Source organism: Pelodiscus sinensis, chromosome 14 (genome assembly GCF_049634645.1).
Source record: "Pelodiscus sinensis isolate JC-2024 chromosome 14, ASM4963464v1, whole genome shotgun sequence".
NCBI classification, from domain to species: Eukaryota; Metazoa; Chordata; order Testudines; family Trionychidae; genus Pelodiscus; species Pelodiscus sinensis.
The window spans coordinates 7,095,974-7,119,080 of NC_134724.1; the positions used below are offsets into that span (position 1 = coordinate 7,095,974).

At 44.2% G+C, this 23,107-nt stretch overlaps 1 protein-coding gene across 1 annotated transcript in view; it reads left to right on the forward strand.

The window, feature by feature from the left end:
• The first annotated feature begins 4,688 nt into the window (after positions 1 to 4,688).
• The window catches only part of CHSY1 (chondroitin sulfate synthase 1), a 102,569-nt gene continuing 84,150 nt past the window's right edge, over positions 4,689 to 23,107 (forward strand). The window contains exons 1-2 of the mRNA XM_006129242.4: positions 4,689 to 5,120; positions 20,019 to 20,514. Of these exons, the coding sequence (XP_006129304.2) occupies positions 4,825 to 5,120; positions 20,019 to 20,514 (792 nt within the window). The 5' untranslated portion in view covers positions 4,689 to 4,824. The remainder of the gene's footprint in view (positions 5,121 to 20,018; positions 20,515 to 23,107) is intronic.

Here is a 23,107-nt window from a genome sequence, read left to right on the forward strand (position 1 = left end):
GAAATTGTCTCCTTGCATTATATGGGCCTGAGCCAGTGCCCATTGGAGTCAATGGAAGAATTCCTATAGACTTCACTGGGTGCTGGATCAGGCCCTAAATAAACCTTCCTTCCTCTGGTTCCTGGGCCAGTCTTGTAACCCATGCAATATTTACACTGCCTTTTTGTTGGCCTGCATACCACCTAGGAGACATGTCAGCCTTTTTTCCTCCCCCACACTCCTGCGGGGCATTCCTCTCTGGATGCTTTTCACTTTTTTTCAACTACTTTTTCTTTTAATGCCAGCCTGGAGTTTTCTCTTTCCTCTCATTGCTGTTTTGCTCTCTCTTTTCCCCATCTTTTACTACTGCTGTTGCTTATATGTCTGTGGGTAATCCAGAGGGTCAGAATAATTTATTTTCCACCCCTTTCTTATGTTTCCACATTGGATTCCCACCTACCCGTCAATTCAAGTTTGCTTCAAAATTTGTTGTAACTGTAATGGCCTGGTAGCCTGTAGTATTTTGTTTGCTTAGATATTACCTACAGCTAGTTGTGACAGATATAGTGATTTCCTGCAATAACCTGGACAAGTTTAAGACTCATTGCAGGCTAAGGATTGCATACAACTTCATGGAGAAAGGGGATCACAGCCTTCCAGAAACTAAATAAAAACAGCGGGGAGTACTTAAGAGAGATGCGTTCAGATTTGTATCTCCTTCTGAGAGATACCACCACCTGCAGAGCCTCACATATACTGGCTCAGACAGGATTCCTTAGAGAACCAACAAAGGACTTTTGGATAAAACAGCCTTCTTTGTGATCCAGCAAATGGATAGGAGCTTTTGTCCAAAGGGAGGATCCCAATCCTTAGGGAAGCCTTTGTGAAGGTGGGCAGGAGATAAAGAAGTGTACGCTTACTTATGTGTGGATTCTTATATTGTTTCTCTGAAATGCTTTTATTTTACGTGTAATGTGCTTTCTTATCAGGGACTATGGGGTAACATATACCTATGGGCAATTATGCTGTTTATAGCCTCTGAAAAAAAAGTGAAGCAGGACAGCTTAGATTGTGAATTTCCTAGTAAATCAGACTGTGTAGGCAAGGAACTGTGCAGTCTGGAAAAAACCCAGTAAGGAGGGAAAAAGAGGTGTGCTTCTGTCCAAGTGTTGATGGCTGTGGAGCCAGAAGACCGCTCATGCATAACGGCCACTCCTCAGTGTGTACTGGCTACGTGCAGTACAAGGAGGATGGTGGGACCAGCTCCACCCATTACTCTGTGTTCCAGCTCAGGGACCCTCTGGTGGCATCTTTGCCTGCCCTCCTTCTTTTTCCCCTCTACTATCTGTTCCTTAGGCCATGTCCCCTCTGACATCTGCACTGCCCTGAACCTTACAACAAGGCCTGCAGCCTGGCAGGTATCGGACTGGAGCCTCATTCTCTCTCTAGCTCCCCTGAGCCTGCCTAGCACTGCTTTCTTTAAGGTGCTTCCCTGGTTAGACTCCTACTTCCCACTGCTCGTCTAAGCAGCTCCTTATAACCAGAGTTGCCCTAGCAAGCTGCTATCTCAGCCCTTCCCTGATTGGTCAGGGCTTTGTGCAAGCTCCCTCCGGCCTGCTTTAATCCTTTCTGGTTGTCATATATAAGATTTTCTATCTGCTCTCTCCTTTCTTGAGTTATATATGTTTTTCTTCTATGTTGTTTAGGAGGAAATCTTACTAGTTGCCCCTCAGACTAACAACTTTTGGTCTTAATAAGGACTAGCAAAAGGACCAGATGGGAGTAATTATTTTTAAATGAATAAATACATTTTTATGTATATTTTAATTCCTGTTCCTGATTGGCTCCCCTTTCATCTGGTTCTTGTATGGATTGTGCTCTTTGGCACAGGCACTAATCAATGTTCCTCTAATCTTTTCCATACATGTGTGGATTTTTTCCAACTGTGTGTGGAATAATTGCAAGGCCTGAGTGTATGTACACCACCACTAGAAACAAAAAACCTAGCAGTGGGCGCTCTCCTAATCAGCGGGGTGGCATTTCAATCCCTCCTTAGCAGCATAAGCACATGGCTTAGAAGGAGCACTGGCACTAAGTTCACTGTGTTAAGAAAACACCTAGCACATTGTGGTTAGCACTGTAACATACATTTAAAAACAATCATGGGACAGCCTGGCATTGAAAGATGCAAAATTATACTGGAAATAACAGAACTACACAGTGATAAGGACAGGATGGGATTCACTAGATGTATTGCCTTTTGCAAGCTTGTATTAAGGCTGTGTCAGGTCTTTACAATTACAGGGTATCTTGGGGGCCACAGAAAACTAACCAAGGCTAAAGGATTTCTATGAGTGAAATGGATACAAAGTTTGAGGAAAGCCTGGCCAAGACTGTGTCTACATACTAAGGAATTTTACCAAACAATTTTCCTGGGTTCATCTGTCCCAGTGTAAGCACCCAGTGTAGCTCTAATAAAGAAATGTGCCCAGTAGATTTAAATATGATGGAAACACATAAATGACACTTGTCTACACTAGGTCCTCCTGACCCATTAGTGGGTTGCAGGGAGATTCTAGATGAGTTGCCACATTCAGGGACTGATTAACCCTGGATGCATGTGGGGCCGGCTTGCTTCCCAACCCTACCCACGCTGGGGCTTCCCCTGTGAACTGAGTTGGGATTGGGGTTGTGGCACTTGTGTGCAGGATGCATGAAGGTAGTGGTGCATTGCAAAAAACAAAACACCCCCCCCCCCCCCCCAAATGTAGTTGTTTCTCATTAGTAAAATGGTTAGGGACCACTCCACTAGGCATACCCACTGATATTAAGGAAAATTCCAGTTCAGCCTAGCCTTGTGAGTGTAATGCACTGTTACTGTTGATGTGTTTGGGCCTTTGCTTATGGAGTGGTAATCAATGTCTGTTGGATAAACTAGTCTATGATACCAATTCAAATTAAAAAAGCATTGGAAGTTCTAGGGATCCAGCTTGGCGCTATATTTGCAGTCCTTAAACATAAAGCTAGGGAGGAATACTGAATCCAAGCATTTCTCAGCATTGTAAGATCCTAGGAATCCACAAAACTTGCATTGCCCCAGGACACAGACAATCCAATGAGCTAGAGGAATGATTTACCCATATCCCTTGGCAGAACAACATCAAAGGGCTTAAAAGTCTGGGACCAATAGACCCACCTTATTTTATGACCCTTCTCTCTTCCAACTCACTTCTTCTTCTGCTCAGACTGGAATTTTTTTTCTTTCTCATTCCCACATCAAAGTCACTTTTTCCCCATCCCCTCCCCGTCTTTTCTTCTGCTGCATGACCTTTCCCATTTCTGTCCATATGCTTCCTAAAGATATTAAGAAGGGCCTAATTTGAGTAATCATGTACTTGATACAATTTGTATTGAGCGGCGAGGAGTCCTGTGGCACCTTATAGACTAACTGAAGTGTTGCAGCATAAGCTTTCCTGGGCAAAGACCCCCCATCAGCCTAAGCTTATCAGGTAGTCGAGTAGTCGCTTACATCCCTAATGCTTCCCCCTTCTTCTCTCCCCTGTCCTGCTTCACCCCCTTCCCTCTCTACTCCCCAGTCTCTTTTCCTGTCTCCCTCTCAGTAACACTTCCTTGGTCATCCCTTCCATTACTGCCCCTTCCCCTCCCCCATCACCTTCCCATCTACTCCTCCCTGCAACCGCTCCCCTGCCCATCACCCCTCCCTGCCCTTCCCCCTCCACTGCCCCTTCCCCTCCCCCATCACTCCCTTCTTGCTCTTCCCCTCCAGACCCCATCCCCATGGCCCCTCCCCCTCCCAAATCACCTCTTACCGGTCTCCCCCCCCCCCACTGTTACTTCCTCTGCCCCCCCCATCAGCTTCTTCTTGGTCTCCCCCTCCTGCCCCCTTCCCCTCCCCCATCACCCCTCTCCGGTCTCCCTGTCGCCCCCCGCCCCATCAGCCCCTTTCTGGTCCCCCCCTCCCCGCCCCGGCTCCCCCATCGCCCCCCCCGCCCTTCCCCCAGCCCAGCCTTCTCGGACCCCCCCCCCCCCAGCCGCTCTCCCCTTCTCCGTCACCCCCTCGCGCGTCCCCTTCCCCGCCGCTTTCCCGTCTCCGGCGCGCGCAGAGCGCAGCCCCGCGCGCGAGCCAATGGGGACGGGGCGACGGCAGGCGAGCGGGGCCAAAGGCTGCGGCCCGGGCCGGGGCGCGCGCTGTGCGTGTGGCGGGCTGGGCAGGGGCTGCTGCGCGCGCGCCTCGCCCCCTCCTCCCCCCCCCCCCACGGGCCCCTCCCCCCGCGCCATGGCGAGCTGAGCCGGGGGACGCGCGGCGGCGGCGGCACCACGGGCAGGGCCGAGGCGGCCGGGCAGCGCTAGGGAAGGGGAGCAGGGTCCCATGGCTGCCGCCCTCAGGCGGGGGCTGCGCTTCCCCGCCCCGGCGGGGCCCCGGCTGGCCGGCTAGCGCAGCAGCCGCGGGGAGGGCGCCGCGGAGTCCGGGCTCCCCGGGAGCAGGGGGGAGGCCCCGGTGTCCCCTGGCGCGCAGGACGGGGGGGGGGGGCTCCGGTAGGCAGGGCTGGGAGCCGGGCTGGGCTTGGGGACGGGCTGCGCCCCGGGGGGGGGGGTGCCGGGGAGCTGCTTGGGGGGGCGGGGCAGCCTAGGGGGCGGGGCAGCCCGGGCAGTGGGGAGCAGGGCTTAGGGGCCGGGCGGGGCAGCCCAGGCACAGGGGGGTGCGGGGCTTAGGGGCGATCCGGGGGCGCCTGGCGGAAGGGGGCGCACGAGGCACCGAGGGGCCCGTCAGCCGGGGCGCGCTGTATTTTGGGGGGGCAGCGTGTGTCGGGCAGCGAGTGGGGAATGGCTGGTAGAAGCCGCCGCTCCTGGCTCAGCGTGTTGCTAGGACTCGTCCTGGGCTTCATCCTGGCGTCAAGGCTCATCCTGCCCCGCGCCTCGGAGCTGAAGAAAGCGGGGCACCGGCGCAAGGCGAGCCCGGAGGGCTGCCGGCTGCAGCAGGGCGGGGGGCTGCTGCGCAGGGACTCCCGGGGGACGCTACTCCAGCGCCAGGTCGACGACCCGCCGGCCAGCAGCTTCCTCTTCGTGGGGGTCATGACAGCCCAGAAATACCTGCAGAACCGGGCGGTGGCTGCCTACAGGTGAGGGCTGCCCCTTCCTTGGGCTCCCCCAGCAGCCCCCCACATCCCTTCTCTGTCCTGCAGCACAGCGTCTCCCTCCGGACACCCCTTTTCTATGCCTCCCCTCTAGTAGTGCAGGGAGTAAGCGCGTCCCTTGTGCACCCCCTCATTGCCCCCCCCCCAGCAGTGCCTACGGTAGGATCTTTTCTTCTGCCTCAGGAGCCCGTCAGTGTTCTCATATCCTGCCACACATGCTTAGAGCAGGCTATCCTTGTTCTGCCTTCCCCTGTTCTGCTGCTGCTCTAGGTATGGGGCACCCCTCCCCATCTTCTTGGCATATGTAGCTTCTCATCAGTGAAGAAGATAGTCACTGGAGTAATGGTGGGAAAGGGAATATATAGGGGGACTTGCTTTATGCACCCATTTTCTTTCCCTGTTAGCCTACATCTGTTAAATGGATAAGGTCCCAGTAGGGGGTATGCAGAGAGGAGAACGGCTGTCTGTGTGGGGGAATGTGCTTTATATTTCTCTTGCTTATCAGGGTTCCTTTGTATGTGCAGCTTCCCATCTGTTAAATGGATAAAGTCACTGTAGCCTTGAAGGAGGGGCAGATCTTGCTTTATTCTTCCCCTCTGGACATCTCTAACCGATTGCACAAATCCCGGGGGTCTTGCTGCTAACCTGCTGCTTTGTACTTTGGCAGATGGTATCTGTGAGTCTCTTTAGCAATCTTGACTTGCTGTATGTTTGAAGGATATTTTTTTTGTAATGGTTTTACATGCCTGTGGGTGACTGCATATTATCCTCATCGAAAAAGTTTATTACATATAGATCAATCTGGAGGAAATGTTAAAATATGCATTCCTAGCTGCTGCTGGGTTTCTCAAGTAGGAAGAACTCTGCTCTGTACAGACACCACTGACTGACTTTCACACTGCTCCGATTTGATACCTAATAATCCTCAAAATGCCAGTTAAAAGTAGCTTCAAGTACTACACCTCCATCCCCTCAGTCTCCATGCTAGTCTTTTGTGGTTCTTACAGTCACATTTCCCTGTTGTTAAAATAGCTTTCCTCTTCTCTGGTGCTGTCTGGCAGACCCATAAACAGCAGACGAAATTGACAAAGGCCCAGCAGCATGTTTCTTTCTAAGCAGTTTCACTTGTTCCCAAAGTAGTGTTAAATGGACCAAAGGAAACTGGAAAAAAATAGAAATCTTTCCGTTGTAGCTATTTTTGTTGCTGCTTATACGTTAGTAGGCAAATTCAAATAGTGAGATCTTTTCCCCTTAAGTTGGGACACTTTCAGATTTAGCATTCACTAACTACTTGAGAGAATCCCTGAACAAAATTGAGGGCTACTTTGCAAATGTACGTTTGAGTTTATATTCTAGAACTTTCATCTTAAGACTTTTCTTGGTTCTGGTTTGTTTGGCCAATTGCACCAAGTTGACAGTTTAAAAGAAGGAAATGCTCTTGCATCAGTATTAAGCCACCTATTCTGACAAGGATCAGTCTGGTAACTGATCTCCACAGATATGCCAAGACTCAGATCTACCCATTTTCACTTTTCTGTGTCATCCCTTATACTTCATGAGAATATGCTCAGCTAGCACTTTTACACTGAAATCTTAACAGTTGTTAAGATCTCTGGCACAGATGTTTATAGCAAAAACTTGTTTGAGATTGGAAACTCTTCTTAAAACATAGCTCATTTGAAAATAGTTTGGCTCCCAACGTGAAGGGAAAATCAGTAACACAGAGGAGATCTGTGGGGAGATCTGAATATCAATGGGTGGGTGGGTACAAGTGAACTTAAATCTCTGTATTCATCAAAATTGCCATGGTCCTTCTGACAGTACTTTTGTTTCATGTATACACTTGATGAATGCTCACACTAGATCAGCGGTTCCCAATGTTTTCTAGATGGGGACCCATTTTGGCAATTCAGGAAGACTTGGTGACCCAAGGCAATTCAAAAACAGGGGGAGGAGGGGGGGCAGAGACACTTGGTGACCCTTTTGAAAAGTAATGGCTACCCATATTTGGGTCCTGACCCATAGGTTGGGAAACCCTGCACTAGATGAATCCTTTGTGCCTTGTTCTAAGGGATGATATCTGATAACTGCACCCCCAACTTTTAAAATGGGGCCTAACATACTGTAGTGTCCAATATTTTAATATTAGCAGAAATGTTTTTATTTAACTTGAACTTTTGAAAAATATATTTTCAACGGATGGGTTTTAAACCTTATTTGTTGCAGTTTTAAGTGCAGTTGTCTGACTCTTTTCCATACGAGACCCTGTATTACAATAGAAAAAGGGTTTGGGGACCACCTCCACTATCGTCTAGCTATGAAGCAAGTGCTCTCCAGGCTGAGAGTGTGAGAACAGAGACACAGTAAGCAGAAAGCATAACTGGAGAAACACACATTGTTTCATGTTCTTCAGCTTTTATATGATTTGGTGATGGTAACCCAGGGAAATCGATCTTTTAAACATTTTAATTCTTATTAGATTCAGCTCTTCACGGCAGGGTTCCTCTTTGTGCTACCCATATTCCATAAATGGGACTCCTGTATGCTACTGGAATACAAATAATAGTTGGAACATAATAATAGATTTCATCACCAATTTCTGTCTGTTAGCAGTCATCCCTTTGGCAAGAATAATATCTGCGGTTCTAGAGAGTGTTTCTACTGTGCTGATGTGTCCTGCACAAGATGTGTTTACTGCTTTAAGCTAAAGGCAGCTCTGGGATTTTATGCCCCATGGTATGCTTCTGCAACAGATCTGAAGCTTCTGAAGATCTATCTGCGTAAATTCGATCTATTGTAGATTTTAATAATCTTACATGCTATAGCAAACTGTCAGATGAACTATTAGTAACTTTTATGCAGATGTATCTTCAACAAATTCCTGTGTTTTATATGTTTTAACATATGGCTTGTTTGATGAGTAGGGTAGTAAAACTGAGCAAATAGAAGTGTTTTTCATTGTTAGCAGAAATGGAAACATCAGATTATAATACCATGAAATGTATTAAAGTTAAGGGGATATTTAACAAAAGGAATTGCCTTGGGGGGGGGGGGGGGGAAGGGAGAGGAGATTATTACGTTTAAGATGTATATTTCAAAGCATTTTCCCTACATTTTTTTTTAAGTGGAAAATGTGCAAAGTTCATGCAGCAGGGACTTACACAGAAAAGCCTGAATTAGGCTCTTCAACACAATGGTCCTGCACTCTCAAACTTAGTTGGGTTGGGAATTTTAGAGAGGGAGGTGGTCATGAGACCCATACAAAATGTTCAAAATGTACACTTCTGTAGTTACTAATATAGGACCTGAATCTGCATCCTTCACACTTGGTAGTAGCCATTCATGTAATCCCATTGACTTCAGTGGTGCTGCTGCCGATGTGTGTGAGGCTTGCAGAACTAGATCCATTTGGTATGGCAGAGATTCACGCTGACAGAATTTGCATAAAGATGGAGAGAAGGAAAAACAGCAAGGAAGATAATGCACAGCCTGGAAGATGAAATGGATAGATCCCTCCTCCCCCTCCCAAAAATTGATGGCTTTTTTTTTATGAGAGATTCAGTAGTCACTGAAGGGACAAGATCTGAGAGTTTTTACCATTGTGAAGAACCTAAAAATAATTTCACCCTACTTTTTTTTTGTATCCCATTGATGCAAATACTTTCGGCTAAAAGAAATCTTACCTGGTTTGATTGCCATGGGATACTCAGTGAGGTGATTAAGATTATTAAATTGACACAGCATTGCAAACAACATGATGAATTAATGTTTGTCGCAAGGAAAGTGGGGAAGCCCTTGGCAAGGAGTTCTGGTATTGACCAACTTAAGAATTGTGGAGGCAAACTAATGTAACTTCAATAGTGTGAAAGGAGCCAAAGATGCAGAGAGCTGATAATCTTCCAACTATTTTAGCTCTAAGGTTTCAGTTAGGGTTGGAGGCGGGGAGTGGTTTCAAATACATATTGGGGACCAAAGAACAAAATGTACACTGGTCCCTTGCTGCTATTAATCCACTTATGGTTAGGAAGAACTTGAACAGTGCATTTCCTGAAAAATTTCAGTCATTTCAGCGAGTTGCTAGTGGGCTAAGTGGATCTATTGAATTTTATAGAAGCTCTAAAATATGGATGTCAACGTGTAGTCCATGACCCAATTAAATAAGCCCACAGGGACAGGGGCTGCTGCCAGACTAGCCTCTGTCCCTGGCTGGCCCATGCTCCCCAAGGACAGGGGCTGCTGCCACCCCACGATGCTGCCTCTGTATCAGGGGCAGCAGTGTGGGGCAGCTGGTCTGTGTGGAGAGCTGGTTTTTAAACTTGGTCCCCTCGTGGGCCAGCTTCTACCTGCCACCCTGCACTGCTCCCTCTGAAACAAAGGCAGCAGTGTAAGGTGGTGGGGGGCTCCCTGGGAGTGGGCCTCTAAATAGTGCTCCAGTAGTGGAACAGGCTGAGTGTAGTAGACATTGGTTTTACACCACTGTTTCATCTGAAGATAAGCAGAAACTATCTTAGAAGACCACTAAAATACAACATAGCCACAGTAAAGGTAATCTAATATATTTGCTATCTTGGGAGAAGTTTGGAGAGTATAGGTATAAGGACTGACTAACAAAGGCATGATGCCAATGGAGGCATAAGGCCAGTGATTAAGTGGCAAGAAGTTATCCTGGAGGGACCACAGAAGAGAGAAACCTGTCAGTAGACTAAGGACCAGAGGATTCCAAAGTCTGCTGTTGGAGAAATCCTGGACAAAGATGTCTTCTAAATGGAATAGAAGCAATAGTCAGAGCTCCCAATGCTAGACTTGCTCGCTTATTTTTGCACTATACTTATATTGACTGGGAAATTTGGAGAGTAGTTAGTTTCATTTTAACATATATGTGTTAAAGGCATATGAGGCATTGTGTATATGAGCCATCAAACTTCAAGTGAAGCTAAATGTTACCAGCAGTTCAATGTAGAGAAGTAATTGAAGAACAAAAAACACACTGGTCTTTAAAAGACCATGGAAGAGAGATGCCATTCTGCCTATATATAGTGTTGTGCAGTACCTACCATGCCCTCATTTTCCTCTTTCATACATTGCATGGAAGGTTTTAATGTAGTGACTCATTTAAGAGACTGCGTTTTGAAAACGTCATGCTGCTGTTATATCTTACAGGAAATAGAATGCTGAGTGTGCCAAATACTGCTTTGTAAAAGGCAGCCAAAAGTATTTGGGATCTAAGAGTGCAGTGTGTATTCTTTGCCCAAGCGCAGAGCTGGCCATTGCAAGAGTATAACAAGGATATGTTTTTGTCCATGCTCTCTATCTGCAGGCCCTGGGATCTAGACTACTGGTTGATATTTCTCTTGTTTGATCCTTTCAGTGTAACTAGTTAAATACTGCATTGGGCACTGGAGTGTGCATGCTTTTTGTATTTGAGAAAAGTCACTTCCAATCCATATTACGCTAAGTGACTCTAGATATGTTTCAATCAAAATCATTTGAATGTGGAAGTAAATAATCAATGCTAACAATCTTTTTAATGATCTGGTCATGTGTAAGGATATTAAGGACTAGTCAACTATCGGATAGTCAGTCAACTAGTAGATTCCCCTCCCCCCTTGCCACCTCTATCAGATAAAGCAGTGTTTCCCAAATGGTGTTCTGTGGAACACCGGGGTTCAGCAAAGTGAAAATAGGGGTTCCGTGAGAAAATTCCATTTCAACCTAAATTATTGTAATGGAATGGAATTTTCATTCATTTATGAATTTTATTGAAAACAATTTTCATTTGTTTGCCACGATAAGTGTCCCTACTCAGCGCTGCATGCACAGTCAGGGGTTCGGCAAAATACTTTCAAGTTCAAAAGGGTTCCGTGGCCAAATAAAATTGGGCAACACTGAGTTTGAGGCAGCAAAGGGGTGGGGAGAAGGGGTACTTCACAGCAGCAGCACTACACAGCTGAGCCGGTTATCAGCTGTGCGGCGCTGCCCCTTTAAAATGCCACCTCGGCATTCAAGTGGGCAGCGTCCTGGAGTCCGAGGGAAGCTGGGGAGTCCCCCAATGACCCTGGGCTCCATGAGGGCGTTGTGGCTTTGGATCATAATTCCCGATGGGGACTCTTGTACATTTCAAATCAGGCATGCCTGTATGCAGCCTGGAATCAGCAAGACTTCTGCAGGAAGAATTCCGCATTCCTCCTTTGAAATGTACAAGATCCCAGGGGCTCTTGTACATTTCAAAGGAGGAATGCGGAAGTGCCTATTGCAGTGTTTCTTAAACGGGTGTTCCGCAGCACACCGATGTGCCATGGAGAACTGAATTCAAAATGGCCACCTTAAAGGGGAAGGTGATCTCTTTTTACCCTTTTTTTCCCCCTCAACTTTCCCCCTGACCCTTTTTCCCCCCCAACCTTTTTTTTTTTTTTTTCAACAAAAAATCCTTGGTGTTCCGCCATTTAAAATAAAAATTGGTGTTTCTTGGTCTTAAAAAGTTTAAGAAACACTGCCCTATTGACTACTCGATGGAAATTCCATCGGCTACTCGGCTAGTCAGTTAACCACAATTTAACATCCTTAGTCACGTGTCATGATGAGGTATGAGACTTCTGGGAGGAGCTTAATGTTTATTACAATGATCCACATTCTGCAGTGTACTCAATAGAACAAATAATATATGTTGAGGGTAGCGATGTAAGCAACTAGTTGACTACCCAATAAGCATATGCTTATAGGGTAGTTGAGTAGTGATTTGACTAGTCATTTCATCCCTCTTCCCCTCGCCCCCACTTGCTCTCTCTATCAGAGAGGCAGCAGGGGAGGGGGAGCAGGAACCGGTGCTGGGAGGAGCTGGCTTAAAAGCCTGTTTCCCTCAACAACCTCTCTGGGGGGCAAAAGAGGAAAAGGCGTAGCAGGGGACTGGCTCAAGCAGGGACTCAGCTGTCCCAGCTTCTACCTGGTCCTCCCCACTACATGTCTGCTTTTTAAATGTATTAAGAGCCTGGTGGCTCCCAGGCCAGGAGCTAACCCTACTGCGGCTCTGCAGTTCCCCCCGCCTTATTGACTAATCGAGTAGTTGGAAATTCCATCAAGTACTCAATTAGCTGATTACCCATAATTTAACATCTCTAGTTGAGAGCAACCACCTATTATATTTCTGAGGTAAAGGGGAGACTTATTTCTTAGGCTTGGAAGGGGAGACTTTCAGGAGTATGACAGGTCATTCATGCTCTCTGGCAACTTTCTTCAGAATGGCATGTCTGGTAGCTTTAAAAATAATGTTCCTTTTATAGCGAAGATATAGACTCCTAGAGATCTTTTTCTGGTATGAGCGGAGACTGAATTGTAGATAGTGTTCAAGCTAATGCTTTGCCTTTTGTTAATGGAAGTAACCCTATCAAGACTAGTGGATGTAAAATTCTTCAGTGCTAAAGTGGATCAGCATACAAATATCTTTACATTTTAAAAAATAGCCTTTTTTAACCTCTTCTGCTAGTGGCACCACTGGTACTTGATAACAGATGTGGTTCTAGTACTAGAATGCTGCTTTCTCAGCAGGACATAGCCAAGTCAAACTGACTGCCTTGCTTCTCAGTAAGAACTCACTGGAGAGAACTAGCCCACCATTTAGAAAGAGAATTGTTCCAAACTTTCAAGGCTGCACCATGTAGTCAAGAAATCATCTTTCTGGTTCCATTATCTTGCTGACAAACTGACAAATTGTTTTCTCTGCATAATTATACAGTGCAAGTATTTCTCAAAACTATAAATGGTTTACTTGGTCTCCTGCAAAGGAGGTTCCCAGCACCCTGGAAAATTGGAATACTTTTTTTTCTTCAATCCTCTTTGATTTGAGACTTACGAAAGAATTGTTTTATATAATGAATATTCTAGATTATTGTGCTTTTGCCAAGTCTTCACTGGAGATAATGAAGAATGAATTTGTTTGGAAATAGGGTTGCCAGATGGTTGAACCAAAAATACCGAACCCTCTCTCCCAAAAAAAAAAGGGGGAAAAAATTCTGGTGCTGGGAAAAAAAGGGGGGAGACCAAAGTTGTTGAGCAAAAAAAAAAATTAAATATTAAAACAGCATGGCTCCTCTCTGAGTGAGTGCAGAGTTAGAATAGAGATAGGAACAGGGGAGCTGTTGAGCACTAAGACCCAGGGATGGCATTGCCCAGGGTCTGGGCCTGGGCACTAGGGTTTCTAAGTGTCCTGTATTTTCATCTCCTGGCTGGGGGAAAAAAATCAGAAAATACCAGACACCTAAAATGTCTGGTATTTTCAGAATTTTTTTACCGGCCAGCAGGTAAAAATACTGGACTGTCTGGGTCAATACTGGACACCTGGCAACCTTATTTGGAAACTGAAGATGAGGAAAAATTCCAGATGGAGGGCATGTCAAGTCGCTACTGAGAAGAGCACACATTACTAAACACACCAACTGTATTAATGGTAGCTTTTTAGGAAGTACTTAATTCATGGTACTAGTGGTTAGTTTTGTAGTCCTAGCTTGTCCTTGTAAACACCTTATATTGTGCCCTTGTATACACTTGATTTACATTGATTTGATTTAACAGCTATCTATGGAGAATCCTTGTACCTGACCAGCTGCACTGATCACATGGCTTACACGCAACTGGCTATAGAGGCATGTGAAAAAGAAATGATCTGACTCCTAAGTAATGATGTTATGACAATTAGCCTTTGTACACTGTACACTGTTGTAAAGGAAGATTGCTCAACTCTTTTGTTTAAATTATGATCCTGAGTGATTCATGCTTCTAGATTTTTTTTCAGAATTGTGTGTATCTTACATGCTATGTGAACTAGTATTTCTCAATATCATGCACATCTTCAACACTTCTCCCCCAAAAAAACAAGAACCATCTGGCCCTTTAAATCTTGACTCCTGCAGTATTCCTGTTCACGTGTGTGAAAAGATCCAACCAATAAGAAAGCATGCTTTTTTAATACTGATATTCAGTAGCCGCTAAAGTTTTCAGTACCTGATATATCTTTGTACAGTGTCTAGTATATACCTGTCTTAGACCTATAGGGATGATAGTACAAATGATTGATAATCTTGTTAATACCAACTTTGGCTACCAAGCTGTAGAAGTGTCATGACCACGTTTCTTTAACCAAAGGGGTCTCACTGGGGGAATTGGAGAGGTAAGGGAAGGGCATGGGCCTTCTCTGAAAAGATCCATCTGTTAGTCTTTATTATCAAACTTCAGGCTTAGTTTTGCAAATATTTTAATAAATAGTCCTTGCTTTTGTGAATAGTATAAGCAAAGCAAATGGGACTGCTCATGTAAATACTGTTCAGGCCATGGGAGGGAAAAGCGAATAAAAGCCCTGTAACCTGAAGTCTTGCGAGTTAGAACACTACCTGCAGCTGAAGATCAAGCAAAAGAAATTAATTCTAGGTTGAACTGAATAGTAGCAATAAACTTGTCAAACCTGGTTTTGCACTTATGACTTTTCAAGCTGACTCTTCAGTGACTTAAAGTTAAGAGGCTTGGAGTAGGTTTGAACAAAATTCCATGTGTATAAACTTGTCTTTGGGATCTTTCAAATGTCAGGAATGGATGATCATATAAACTTAAGATTTGATTCTTTTATTAGATGTAATACACATCCTGTACTTATTTTTTTTCTGTTCTTTCTGAATAAGTGGATGCATGAGACAATACATTATGCCTATCAGGTATCATTTGCCACTAATTCAAAAGAAAGAAGTAGCAGGCATTGATGTTTTGGCCTCTGTTAACTGTTTCTTGCATTCAAAAGACCTTTTCCGCAAGTCGCCTGCACCAAGTTTCTAGTGACCTTGAGTTAAAATGACTCACTCTTCTTAGAAATCAAATTACTTTAGAAGATGGATAATGTATATTCCACCAAAAATATTATCTAGGGCATCTGGTTTTGGACCAATGGATATTCTGCAATTTGAACACTAAAACCCCAGAATTTTACTGATTTGCACAGCTGTTCCATCTCCAGTGACTAGGAGCTATTCCCTACCAGTACTTAAGTGTTGATCTGAAAGAACTTGACCTAGAAGGGTTGAGAACACATATGAACATGGGAAATAAGACACAGCATTGCTTTATATAGCTGAGTACTCTTCTAAAACATCTGGGCTACGTCTACACTGGCCCCTTCTTCGGAATAGGCATGCTAATTTTGAACTTTGGAATAGGGAAATGTGCGGGGGATTTAAATAAGCATGGCCGCCGCTTTTTTCCCGGCTTGGGGAAATGCCGGAAGAGCACGTCCAGACTGGCGCGATCCTCCGGAATAAAGTCCTATTCTGGAGGATCTCTTATTCCTACTTCAATAAGAGATCCTCCAGAATAGGGCTTTATTCCGGAGGATCGCGCCAGTCTGGACGCTCTTTTCTGGCTTTTCCCCAAGCCGGAAAAAAAGCAGCGGCCATGTTTATTTAAATCCCGCGGGGGATATTTAAATCCCCCGCGTATTTCCCTATTCCAAAGTTCGAAATTAGCATGCCTATTCCGAAGAAGGGGCCAGTGTAGACACAGTCCTGCACTGTGGAGGATCAGTGGCTAAGCTATAAAGTACAGAGACCATTCTGTACAGTCCCTAGCAATTTTTAATGATGATGAACTGACTTTTTATGATGTAGGGAGTGAGTTGGGAGACTAATTGGCTTCCTTAAAGGAAAAAGTCAATAAACTGAAGGAATTATGAGGTCATCATCTTGCCACTTTATTAAATGAATCTGTCTGGGAAGTGGCTTGGTTCAGTATAAAAGCAGCATTGGGAACAGATAACAGACACTTTTGGAAACTGATTCCCAACATCTTTTGTTCCACAATTTTAGTTCTATTTCAATTTGTCACACTGCAATTTTTGACTAAATTTGGTCTAAAAACTACTTCACTTGGTGAGTGAGGTTTTTAAATTTAGGTTGGGATATTTCACTCATAAACCACCAGATACTGGCAAAGAAAATTATGTATGGTCTGCTTTTTTTTATTTTATTTTTTTACTTAAAGTAGAAGATCAGTCTAAATGTGGTAACCAAAGAATTAACGAAGAAACTCACTTGTTCCTGAAAATATCAGATGTGGAGTTTGCTTAAAACTAGCTGGTTTTCCTCCCTTCAGTCAGATGCTGCATTGATGACAAAGGATGCTTCTACACAGCCAAGGAAAAGCCACGTTTGGCAAGCCAACTCTGGCCCAAGGGACTTGGGATGCAGGGCTGTTTCATTGCCGTGTAGACCTCTGTCTGTTCTAGGACTCTGTGAGGTGAGAGGCCAGGCTCCAGTTTAAGACCGAAAGGCAGCATTGCAATAACAGACCCCTACAACTGGAGCCCTCTGAGCCTGTGTCAGCCACTGATTTTTTTTTTCCTCTTTACTGTGTAGACCTGCTTTGAAGATCTGATTCAATTCTAACTGAAGTTAGAGGGGTTCTTTTCAGTGGCTCCAACTGGATGTTAATTTTCTGGACATGAACTAGACAGCTGACTAGTACATCCAGATTTAAATAAGTGTACCCTTGTAAATGGTTGTGACTTTTGAAATTAAAATTTCTGTAATGACCAGATGTAACTGAACACCAACTGCCCAATTCTTTGAGCAGTTTAAAATATCTTTTAATTTTACCTGATTATTTTAAAATGAAGTTTCTTAGCAGCTATCGTTCTAAACACATCTTAATCTATTTTCAGTCCTAAAAAAATTGTGGTTGGAAACACTTGGTATAAATAGCAGCGATACATTAAAGGAACACTATTCTTTTTCACACCTCAAGAATGTTTTTGCATCAGACGCTGAATGCAGATTATTGTCTGAACAAAGCTGCCTAACATCACCAGAAAGTTTCTCATATAAAAGGCGAAAACTCTCCAGTTACTGATTAAAACTGTTTCCATGTCTTCCTACACAGAACACTTTTTTTTTTTTTTGGTCTTAGTGAGCACTAATTGCATTGTTTAAGAGCAAGGGTATAAAATGTTTAATAGCTATGTAACCTGATGTCTCTAGAGCAGTGATGGACAACCATCACAGTCCTATGTGTGCCCTATGAGACTTTTGATTACTGTAGCCCAGGCACAGGGTTCCCAGATTCCACTGGCTTCCACCTGTAGTTTTTTCCCTAATGGTGATAAAGTGACATGCATGTAAAGAAACGGCACATGAAGTGCAGTGTGTGCTGGCTGGACACACCGTTGACTGTGAGATCAGTGTGCTGCCTCTACCTCAAAGCATTGCTACAATTCAAACACCCCACAAATTCTAGATATGCAAGCATAGTAAGCAAAATTACCCTAGCCCAGGAACCTGTCTTGGTTACAACCGTCTTGCAGCTCACTGAGATGGAGAGCCATTCATGCTAGCCACTCATTAGCCGAGGTTGCCTATAGTTGCTCTAAAAAGTCTGCTTGAATGTGACTCAGAAGAGGTGTAAAATGGAGTCCCAAATGAGCTAAAGAGGCCAGCTGCCCATGTATATATGCTCTAGGCGGGCTTTGTTAGAAGCTGCTGGTGAAAATGTTAGACAGATGGTATGTCTTTATATCCATCAACATAATTTAGCTGCCGTTCCTATAGGCAGGAGACCTAATCAATAGGGCCTGATCAAAATTGCTGATCAAAATTCCTTTCCCAGCTTCTCTGTCTTATAACACCTCTTACGCTTGGAACAGCCTGCCACTTCTTGTGTGCAACTACCTATCCCTATTGAAACCTCAGTGCTTTCCAAGCTCTTTAGGGGAATCATGGAACACTAGAACTGGAAGGGACCTTGAGAGGTCATCGAGTCCAGTCCCCTGCCCTCATGGCAGAACCCAGTAGTGTCTAGACCATCCCTGATAGATGTCTATCTAACCTGCTCTTAAATATCTCCAGAGATGGAGCTTCCACAACCTCCCTAGGCAACATATTCTAGTGTTTATAACCACTCTGACAGGAAGTTTTTCCTAATGTCCAACCTAAACCTCCCCCACTGCAGTTTAAGCAAGGGTCTGTCTCTTTCTGAGAGCTGATCTGTAGCAGATTCATGAGCTTAAGTGACTAGAAGTGCTAGTTCCATTGAAAGCCATTTTAAGTCTCTCTGAGCCGTTTGAAAATCTCATCCCTAATTTTTTTAGCTGAGAAGGTAGTTTTTCTCTTGATTTTTAATTCTGTTTAATTCTAACTCTGCTGTCAACCCAAGTGGTGTCTGTTATATTTAACCCTCCATTTTAATTGTTCTTTCTCTTCCTTTGGTTTTGGTTTCTTATGCTGTGTTTCTGAATTAGATGCTAAATTTGTGAGATTATGAAACACTTAATATCAGAGTTTTGAGTAGTTTAAAAAAATCAGCATTCCTATTCTCCAGAAACTGATGCAGAATGCGGCAGAAAGGGGTAATATGGTAAGAAGAGAAGCCCATGTGTTAGAATTCTACTGTGCTGCTGTCCATGACCCATTCTTTGGTGCTGCTTTTCCATAAACCTCTGGGTGGTAGGGGTTAGGAGAGTTTGAGCTTTCCTGTTTCTTTACCTGCACCATGGGTTGCTGCATAGAAGACCAAGCTCTTTTCCTGTTCTACCTATTCTATCTATAGCTCCTGAAAACCACTACTCTAGCCCTCTCTCCTATAGTCTCTTCTTCTGTGGAATACAGACTTTTCATGAATGGATGCAAAAACTGTTTTCTGTTCATTCTGTGCCTCTGCAATTATAGATTAAGAGTGGGAGGAATCAGGGACGGAAAGATGTGCAGAGAAGCTTTTCACAGTTTGAAGCTTATTTTGTGTCAATTCTGTCACCTCTGCACAAACTTACATTCTTAGGTTTTTTTTAATTACTGATTTTCATCCCCTCCTAAATTTTGCAAAAACCTTCTGTGTCAAGATCTAGAGGTCCCAAATCTTGTTCTTCCCTCTGCATCTGACCAGTCTTCCATACTTTACAGTAATATAGTCCAAAGGACTTAGATGGAATTTTCAAGGGCACTAGGCAGTAGCCTAAAATTGTTCCCTTCAATGGAGGTCTTACCCTTGACCTCAGTGGGAGCAGAGTTAGGCTAACACGCCTGAGAATTCTATATTTAGTTTTGGAGGAGGACTATTATTAGCCTGTCTTGTAACTAGAAAGTTAGTCTCAGAAGCATAGCCTGTTGAATGACTTGCATGTCGTATATCAAACTTCATTGCCTCGCGACCTCCTTCTCACAAACACAACCCCACTCCCTCCTCTTCATTCATGCAGGGCTGAAGCCCAGAGACTTCAGACCTAGGCAACAGGGCGGTAGTCTAAGCCTCACTGCCTCAGGCTGGAGCTGCAACCTGAGTCCCACCACGCTGCAGGGGCTGAAGTCCACGCTTGAGCCCCCTGCTGAAGCACATGGACTTCAGCTTCAGTCCCTGGCAATAGGGCTTGGGCTTCAGCCCTGGACCACACTGCATCTACCGATGGCCCTCATGACCCCATTAAAACAGGGTCGGAAGTTGCAACCAATGTTTCCTCTGATTTTTTCCCTTCCATATATGAAATTTTGCAGTGTGCACGGAGGCATGCGTGGATGTGCACCACCAGTAGAAACACATGCTGTGAGCACTCTGCTAATCGGCTGGGCTGCACCTGAATCTCTCCTGGGTGGTTGCCCAAGCGCACAGCTTACAGGGGACAATGACTGCAATCCACTTTGGAGCTGTGACCCACAGTTTGAGAATCGCTGTCGTATATGTCGTATACGGTTCTTAGCACCACTGTCACTTGTGTGGAAGGAAGATAGCACTTCTAAAGAATTTAAAAAGCAGGAAATTCTTAAAACAAAAGGAGTAATGGTCCTCCTGAGTCACTTTTTCCTGCATGTTTGATTCAGATTGTGATGTGTTCTGTCTGTAAACTTAACTTTTGTATTGTCATTCTAGAACCTGGTCCAAAACCATTCCTGGCAAGGTCGAATTCTTCTCCAGTGAGGGCTCGGACACCTCTATTCCAATCCCAATAGTCCCACTACCAGGTGTGGATGACTCCTACCCACCCCAGAAGAAATCCTTTATGATGCTCAAGTACATGCATGACAACTACTTGGACAAATATGAATGGTTTATGAGAGCAGACGATGATGTTTACATTAAAGGGGATAGACTGGAGAGCTTCCTTAGGAGTTTGAACAGCAGTGAACCCCTCTTCCTCGGACAAACTGGGCTTGGCACCACTGAAGAGATGGGGAAACTGGCCTTGGAACCTGGTGAGAACTTCTGCATGGGAGGGCCTGGAGTGATCATGAGCCGGGAGGTGCTGCGCAGAATGGTGCCTCACATTGGGCAGTGCTTGCGGGAGATGTACACCACCCATGAGGATGTGGAAGTGGGAAGATGTGTGCGGAGGTTTGCAGGAGTGCAATGTGTCTGGTCTTACGAGGTAAGAACACAAACACAAGAAATGAGGCACGTGGGCATGAAAGGTGTGATATTTTGTAAAGGATAATAGTAGGTTCCAAACACAAGCAAATGGGATATATGGCCTACCTGACATCTAATATTTTTATAATATACATTTACAATTGGTTAAAGTAGTTCTTGATATTTTACCTGTCCCAACACACTCCTGCCTTTCTATCTAGCTTTGTTTTAAAAAAAATTCTTTCTTTAAAATAATTTTTCTCCTTCCTGTCATCACGTGAAACCCCCACAGGAATGGATATGTGACTACATAGAAAATTTTCGTATCAAATGGGAAAACTTGCTAATTTCTCTAATCTCTGAGTAACACTACTCTCGAATGTTAATTTGTTACAATACATTTTTTTAAGTCTTCACATAGAGGTGTGACATGTAATCTGAGTGTCTCATAGTTTCACTATCCCTGTGCAGTGAGGTAAGAGTATTCATCAGCCTCAATTCTCAAATAGAAATTTGAGGGGGAAACTGAATCAAAGCATCTTCATATTTTTGTTTAATGGGGCTCAGCATTCACAAACCTGCATGAAGTTAATAGGAAGCTACAGGTACTCTGCACCTCTGAAATTAAGTCCTGGGGTGATTTGCTGACTTGGTGCCATGAGTGGGTGTTCTTGGCTTCTAGTTTGTGCTTAGCCAACTTATTTGAGGGACAAGGTATTGAAAAATAATGGTTTAATCACCAGACTTCTAATCAGCTTTGGAGCATGCAAGGCCTATAGACTTGTGTAATGAAGTAGTTACATGCATCTGTCTTAGTCTTTCACCCAATGTGTATCTAATTTCCAAACAATATTTAATCTGTCCGGCATTTTACATTGTCACACTGCATACAGTACTAAGTCTGCAGATAATTAAACATGGAGATTGCCTAAAAGAAGTATCTGTTGCTAAGGTATGATTTGGATATTTGCTGATTCCTGCTGTTGGACTATATGGCTACGTCTAGACTGCATCCCTCTGCTGACAGAGGGATGGAAATCAAGCACTTTGGAAGTGCAAATGAGCCTGGGATTTAAATATCCCGGGCTACATTGGCATACTCACGTTCCAATGCTGTGCAGATCAGGCTCAGTGTCGAAAGTGAAGGTAAAGTCTAGCCATGGTTCTGCCAACAGCAGGGAGCTTTTTCGGCAGATCCTGTACTCCTCATTTTTTGATGAGTACAGGATCTGCCGAAAAAGCTCCCTGCTGTTGGCAGAGCTGTGACTAGACTTTACTTTCACTTTCGAAAGGGCGCATAATCAGCGCAGCGCCCAAACGTGAGTATGCAAACCTGGGATATTAAATCCCGGGCTCATTTGCACTTTTGAAGTGCCTAATCTACATCCCTCTGTAGGTGGAGGGGTGTAGTCGAGACACAACCTGTGGGTGTAGACTGGCCTTCAGAGGGGCCTATTTGCCCCCCGACACAGCTGTACTGACTATCCCCAGAATCTGCCCATAGAGATCTGATTGCAGCTTTAGAATCTCAAAAAATCCACAGCCTGCTGTTAGCTAAGCTGCTTTTATTAGTTACTCTTTGTTATTCTCATGGACAATTCAGATTCATGCAGTTCTATAGGCTTAAATGTTTGGTCATAAATATAGCTGAAAAATAATTCTGCTCAACTGTTTACATTGGAGTTAAAAACAAAACAAAACAAAAAAGAGTGGAATCGTTTCCATCAATCTGGAGTTCTGTAAAAGCCTGCCTCTACAGAATCTAAATATATGGCCAGGTGTGAGTTTGGTTCTCTTAAGTGGGAGAACGCAACTAGCACTTTTAATCATACTTGTGCTAGTATTAGGAAAAACACTGAAGACGACTATATATAAAAGCTCAGAGGAGATTGCTTTACACTTACATTTTTGTCCCAAAGGCTCCCTTTGTCTGTGTAGCAGCTCTGTGTATAGTTTTCCCCTAGTTGTGAGTTCTCACATAGCGATGGGAGGAAATTTTTAAAAAGGAAATTGTAAAACCACAGAACCTGACCGAGGGATTTGAGTTAGAAGTATTACCTGAATCTGTTGTTAACTTGTTTTCATTTTAACAGCATCCTGGTTTAAACTTTTTGAAATAGCTACTCATGGCTTCTCCTGAGAAGTTACCCATTTAGTTCTTTGTGGGTTCAATTGGAGCTCAGTGGAGTAAATGGGCATTAGATCAAGTCCTTGAGATGAAGAGTTTTTCAGCTGCAGATCCGCTCTAGACCTGCAGTAGTGCTGTCACTTCTGTATTTCTAGACCCACAATTATTTACCAGTTTAAGTGCTTTACAGAGAAAAGGATCAAACCACGTTTTTTCTTAATTCTCCTTTTTTAAATAGTTGTTATAACAAAAGTCTGCTTTTCACCCACCCACTTGAAACTATTAAATGCTCAATTCCTGGTTGCATTGAAATGAATAGCAAAACAGCCATTGATTCCAATAGGATCAAGATTTGGACTGAAATCATTTGTAGCACTGTCACACTTTAAGGAGATAAGAAAAACAACAAACAAATAAACCTTTGAGAGTGACATTTGGAAGAACAAAACTGCTGCTAATAAGCAATCCAGAATGTTGCCTTCTC